The sequence below is a fragment of the Phaethon lepturus genome, unplaced genomic scaffold, assembly GCF_000687285.1.
Source record: "Phaethon lepturus isolate BGI_N335 unplaced genomic scaffold, ASM68728v1 scaffold53227, whole genome shotgun sequence".
In the NCBI taxonomy this organism is placed as follows: Eukaryota; Metazoa; Chordata; class Aves; order Phaethontiformes; family Phaethontidae; genus Phaethon; species Phaethon lepturus.
Genome location: NW_010555086.1, coordinates 670 through 6253, shown reverse-complemented (window position 1 = coordinate 6253; position 5584 = coordinate 670). Strand labels below are relative to the sequence as shown.

General features: G+C 49.4%; 1 protein-coding gene across 2 annotated transcripts in view; it reads left to right on the top strand.

The window, feature by feature from the left end:
- Window positions 1-120: 120 nt before the first annotated feature.
- Window positions 121-5584, top strand: part of LOC104624622 (zinc finger protein 16-like) — a 5800-nt gene continuing 336 nt past the window's right edge. The window contains exons 1-2 of one of the 2 annotated variants that reach the window (XM_010292035.1): window positions 121-211; window positions 4687-5584. In XM_010292035.1, coding sequence (XP_010290337.1) covers window positions 121-211; window positions 4687-5584 — 989 coding nt within the window. Of the gene's footprint in view, window positions 212-4686 lie in introns of those variants that run through there. The other variant, XM_010292036.1, reaches the window with a different exon arrangement.

The window sequence follows — 5584 nt, the reverse complement described above, 5'->3', positions numbered from 1 at the left end:
GGGAGTTGCTAGTTCCCAAGAGCAGAAGCCTCTCTGCTCGTAGCAGTCCGTTAAAACCCAGCTCATCTGACCTTCCCCATTTCTTTTTCCGGAGCAGGACCCGCAGGAGTGGAGCCGGAGATGATCTCCCACATGGATCAGAAGGAGGAACTGTGGTTCTCCCACCTCCACGCCTACAATGGGAAGACCGTTCTGAGTGGCACCTGTGCAGGTAAGGGGCCGGTGCCATCATCTGTGAAGCTGTTGGTGAGAAAAACTGCTCTAAGCTCCCCAGAACCCACCACAATGCGCAAGAGTGGCCATACTGGGTTGGACCATGGTCCTTCCAGCTTTGCCTGCTGTCTCTGACAATGGCTGGTATTGGAGACCCAGAGAAGAGCAGACAGGCAGTGGTGTGTCCCTGTATGCTTTCCCAGGCCCGGGCAATCTGTGCCTTCAGAAGAACTAGGCATGCGATGTCTTGATATCTTGCAGCTCTCTCTGTATTTGCTTGCCTTCTCAAGTTGTGTACATCTTAGCACCCATGACAGATTGCAGCAAGGAGTTCTGCAGCTTATTTAGCTGTCTTGTGAGTCGCTGCCTCCTTGGATTTGCTTTGAAGCTGTCTTCTAGTAGTTCACTTGATGCCAGTAGTTCTTAATGCAGAACAGACGGTGCAGGATGGATCCCTACCCAGCCCACGAGCCACTTGTGTTTTTACAGTCCTCTGTGATATCCCCTATCAGCTGTACCTTTTCCCAGCAGAATGGGCCACTGAGTCACCTCTGATACAGAAGCTGTTCTGTACCTTTGATCATTCATGTCTCGCTTCTGTATCTTTCTCAGGTCTATTGGAGTTTCTCTGAGATGGAGGACTTGTCCTCCCCCTTGCATGCAGACAGGATGCGGGCTTACTGTGGGTTTGAGCAGCGAGGCAGAATTACATTCTCTTTTATCCTCTATTCCCAACAATCCCTAACATTTGATGAGCTGTTTTGTCTGCCGGGGAGCTGTAGTTTTCATCCATCTGCTCTAACTCTAAGGTGCTATTCCTGAATGATACCGAGAACATCCTAGGCACATCCTGGTATAAGCGCAAGGTATAGAGACAGTTTCCCTCTGCAGTTCTTCATGTTTACCTGCAATGAATGTCCCCTGTCATTCCCCTGCCACTTAGCTGGTCCGTATCATAAGGCTCTGCCACAGTTGAACTTTACAGTCAGCCTTTGTCACTTTAACTCTGAATTACACAGAATCATCAGTAGATGTTTCCACCTCCCCTTTCCCTCCCTTACCACCTTATTGAGGGTCAGTCATCCCACAGCAGCTTAGTTTCTTCATCAGTTTTGCTGAAAGAGGAATGTCTTCTGGGAATGCCTTTGGACTCCAGATCTCTCTTTGGCTAAAACTGGTGATGTCTCTGAAGAACTCCAAGCACTTTGTGAAGTGAGACTTCTCTTTCCGAAGGCCATGTCAGCTCTTCCCCAGTCTGCTCTCTTTGGCTCTCTGTCCATTAATTCTCTTACTCTGGTTTCTCTTCGTTTGCTTGGAATGCCTGTTTGGTCCCAGATCTCCCCTTGAGCCCTTTCTCTGGCATCACATCAGCCACCTTCTAGTCCCCCGACAGTGAGGTACCACAGTCAGGAGTCCAGCAGTGTTCTGAGGACTGGGCAGAACTGGATGCCGGGGAAGGCGATAAGGTGAGCATACAGTGACACCTCTCCAGCACACTCTACGGTCCTCCAGCACCCTGAGGCTTACTCATGATGGTGGTGTCTTACTTTTAATATTCTCTTCTGTGAACTCTCCAATTCAGTGCCAGAGACAATTGCTGTGTCCTCCCACTGCTGTGAGACAGGCCAGAGTATCAGCCAAAACTCGTACTGCTGGCTTCTCTTGAGAGAGAGAGATCCAAGGGTACCTTTAAGGTGATATTTAGGTTCTCTCCCAGTATGTATGTTTACTCTGCTTGCCTGGAACTTGCCTTGCAGCTGTAGCGCTGTCAGTCTTTGGCGTATCAGAGGTCTTGCCGTCAACCCAAATTGGCATGGTCTGAGGAAGAACCACATTCTTCCTATCTCTCTTGCTTATTCATTTTTGCCAGTTCAGCCTTATGCTTCCAGTATTAATTCCTCAGCATTGTGAACTTACTCTCCTTCCACTTAAAATACCTCCAGTGAGATCCTGTCATCATGATTTTGATCAAACCCTTTACAGACAACTTGTCCCAGATGCCAGTGAAGACACCTAGTAGCTCAGAAGTAACAAAAATGGTTGTAGAAGTTGAGAGCTGGAGCCATGGCTCTAATCGTTGTAATAAGAAGCTTAAAACTCCTGACTTTCCCCAAAAAGTACAGAACACCATGGAAGACTTGATTCTCTTGTACTTTGAAGGCCTCTTCAAGTTCTGTGTAAAGAACCAAAATTCTGTGTAAGTACCAAAGCCAGCATAGATGAAGGATATCTCTTTGGGCACAACCACAACAGAACAACTTCACTAGCTCCATCATCTCATTTTTGAGTCTGACATACAGGTCAAGAGCTTCATGCTGGCCTGCCAGAAATGTCCTCTTCTTGTCTTGTCTTTAGATACCACCTTTCCTTTTTCCTCCAGGCCTGGATAGGAGTAGCTGCAGACAAATGGGAATGCTTTCATGGTGAATAGCAAAGTTCCAGTTTCAGTTCCTCTCAAGGGATGATTTTAATGAAAACTGTATGAGGGAAGAAGTGGCATCACTACCACAGCAAACTGCCCTAAAAAGTATCTCAGGAGTTCACTGTGAAATCGTATTGTGATGTTTTCTTATACTGACTAGAAAGAGAAAGATTAAATATGTACGTATATCAGTCTGGGTTGAAATTCTAGACTCCCCTTCCATTATTGCATACTTAGGGTTCAGTAGTGACTCTCCTCTTCCAAGGCATGCACTTCCTTATCGCAACTCTGCCAGACCACAGGAAGTGCCTGCGGTTTGTACATCAATCCCACATGACTGATATGTTACCAGTTTATTTCACAAGAGTTTTGAGAGAACCAAGAGGTACCCCTTGAATCTTTAAGTAGCCAGATCTGGAGATCTACATGTCTGCGGCTTTGGTTCTCAGCTTGCTCCATATTTTGGGTGTACATATAGTCAACAGCAAGTTATCCTTCACCCCTGGAAGTCCATATAAAGAGATCATCTGGAAATCTATTTGCCTGATGGACCTGTCTTAAACCTGGATGTGATGCCTCTCTTCAGAGACACGTGTTGCCATTTATACATCCCTCTGATGTCCATTTAGCCTTCCCTGATGCCACACAGATCCTGCCTGTCTTGCCAGTCTAGCATATAAGCCCTCAGTAAGCCTGCAAAGAGCTACATTTCCCCGCTGACAGAAGAAGCTACAGCATTGTTGGGGGTACCTACTTTTGAACCTGCTGGGATGCTCATCAAGCCCCATTAGTGCAGTGGGCTGGAAGGAGTCACTGCTCTGTGTAAATACCCTAGAAATCTATGCAAGCGCCTTGTCTTGGAAAGGCTTTCAGCTGACCTTGAGTCACTGCCCTAGTCATGCTGGCCACACTATTTCTGACACAGGCCAGGATGCTATTGGCATTCTTGGCCACCTGGGCACACTGCCGGCTCACGTTCAGCCGGCTGTCAACCAGCACCCCCAGGTCCTTTTCTGCCGGGCAGCTCTCCAGCCTCTTCCCCAAGCCTGTAGCATTGCAGGGGGTTGTTGTGGCCCAAGTGCAAGACCCAGCACTGAGCCTTGTTGAAGCTTATACAGTTGGCCTCAGCCCATCGATCCAGCCTGTCCAGATCCTTCTGCAGAGCCCTCTTACCCTCCAGCAAATCAACACTCCCACCCAACTTGGTGTCATCTGCAAACTTACTGAGGGTGCACTCAGTCCCCTCATCCAGATCATTGATAAACAGAACTGTCCCCAATACTGAGCCCTGGGAAACACCACTGTGACCAGCCGCCAAGCGGATTGAACTCCATTCTCCACAGCTCTTTGCGCCTGAGCATCCAGCCAGTTTTTCACCCAGCGAAGAGTATGCCCGTCCAAGCCATAAGCAGCCAGTTTCTCCAGGGAAATGCTGTGGGAAATGGTGTCAAAGGCTTTACTAAAGTCTAGGTAGACAACACCCACAGCCTTTCCCTCATCCACTAAGTGGGTCACCTGGTTACAGAAGGTCAGGTTAGTCATGCAGGACCTGCCTTTCATGAACCCATAAGCATAAGCCAGGCTCCAGGTGGTCTCCTTGTCTCAAGCCTTAGGGCCAGTGTCTCCTTTGTGCATCTTTGCTCCCTCTCTCTGCAATACGGGCAGCCCAAGAGCAGAGACGCTGTGTCTGTTGCAACCCAAGTAACGTTCTGCTGAACAAGGCAATTCTTTGTGGCCCTCTTCTCATACATTTTCAGATTTAATATCCTGGAAGAGCAGCCATCTTGCCCATTCAAGCCCTAAACTTTTACCTCTAATATGTTGATGATTTCAGTAGGTTCAGGTTGTGGCAAAGCATGCAGGGCTATTTCCAGGGTTTGTTCCAGTGAACACTCTGAAAAATTCACTGTCTAAGTTTGGAGGGAAATATCAGAACTTTTTATATTTAAAATCAATCTGCTGAATTTTTACAATTTGGGTCCTTTTGATTTCCCCTTGTCTGAGGTTTGCTGTCCTGCCTGACTTCTCTCTGGATTCTCATTTTGTTGCAGCTGAGGATGGGATTGTGAGCAAGAAAGAGGAAAATGCCCACCAAGGCATCCACGAGGCAGTGGAGCCTAAGGGCTTACTCTTGGGACTCTCCAAGGAGAACAGTTCCCAGAGCCCTGCACAGGACCCGGTCCACCCGCGCAGGTCAGAAAGGGTTCAGAGACCTCCTCTGGGGAAGAGGCAAAGCCGAGTGATGTTGCGTGGAAAAAGTTTCAGGAGGCTGCCAGATATTATCCAGCAGAGAAATCCTTCTGTGGGGAGACTGATGATGTGTGGGGACTGTGGGAAGAGCTTCCGGGTGAGCTCTAACCTTGTCCAGCATCGGAGAATCCACACTGGAGAGAAACCCTTCGCCTGTGCCGAGTGTGGGGAGAGTTTCCGGCAGCGGTCGCATCTCATCCAGCACCAGAGAATCCACACAGGGGAGAGGCCCTACGAGTGCTCCGAGTGCGGAAAGAGCTTCAGCATGAGCTCAAAGCTGATCCGGCACCAGGTTACCCACACTGGGGAGAAGCCCTACAAGTGTGCCGAGTGTGGGAAGAGCTTCTCCGGGAACTCACAGCTCATCCAGCACCAGCGGGTTCACACCGGCGAGAAACCCTACGAGTGCAGCGACTGTGGGAAGAGCTTCAGCGTGAGCTCAGCCCTGACGCGACACCAGCGTGTTCACACCGGGGAGAAACCCTACGCGTGTGTGGAGTGCGGGAAGAGCTTCAGCCAGAGCTCCGAGCTCATGAAGCACCAGCGGGTCCACACGGGGGAGAAGCCGTACGAGTGCTCTGAGTGCGGGAAGAGCTTCACTGTGAGTTCAGCCCTCATCCAACACCGGCGGTTCCACATGGGCGAGCGCCCCTACGGGTGCACAGAGTGTGGAAAGAGCTTCACCGTGAGCTCCCACCT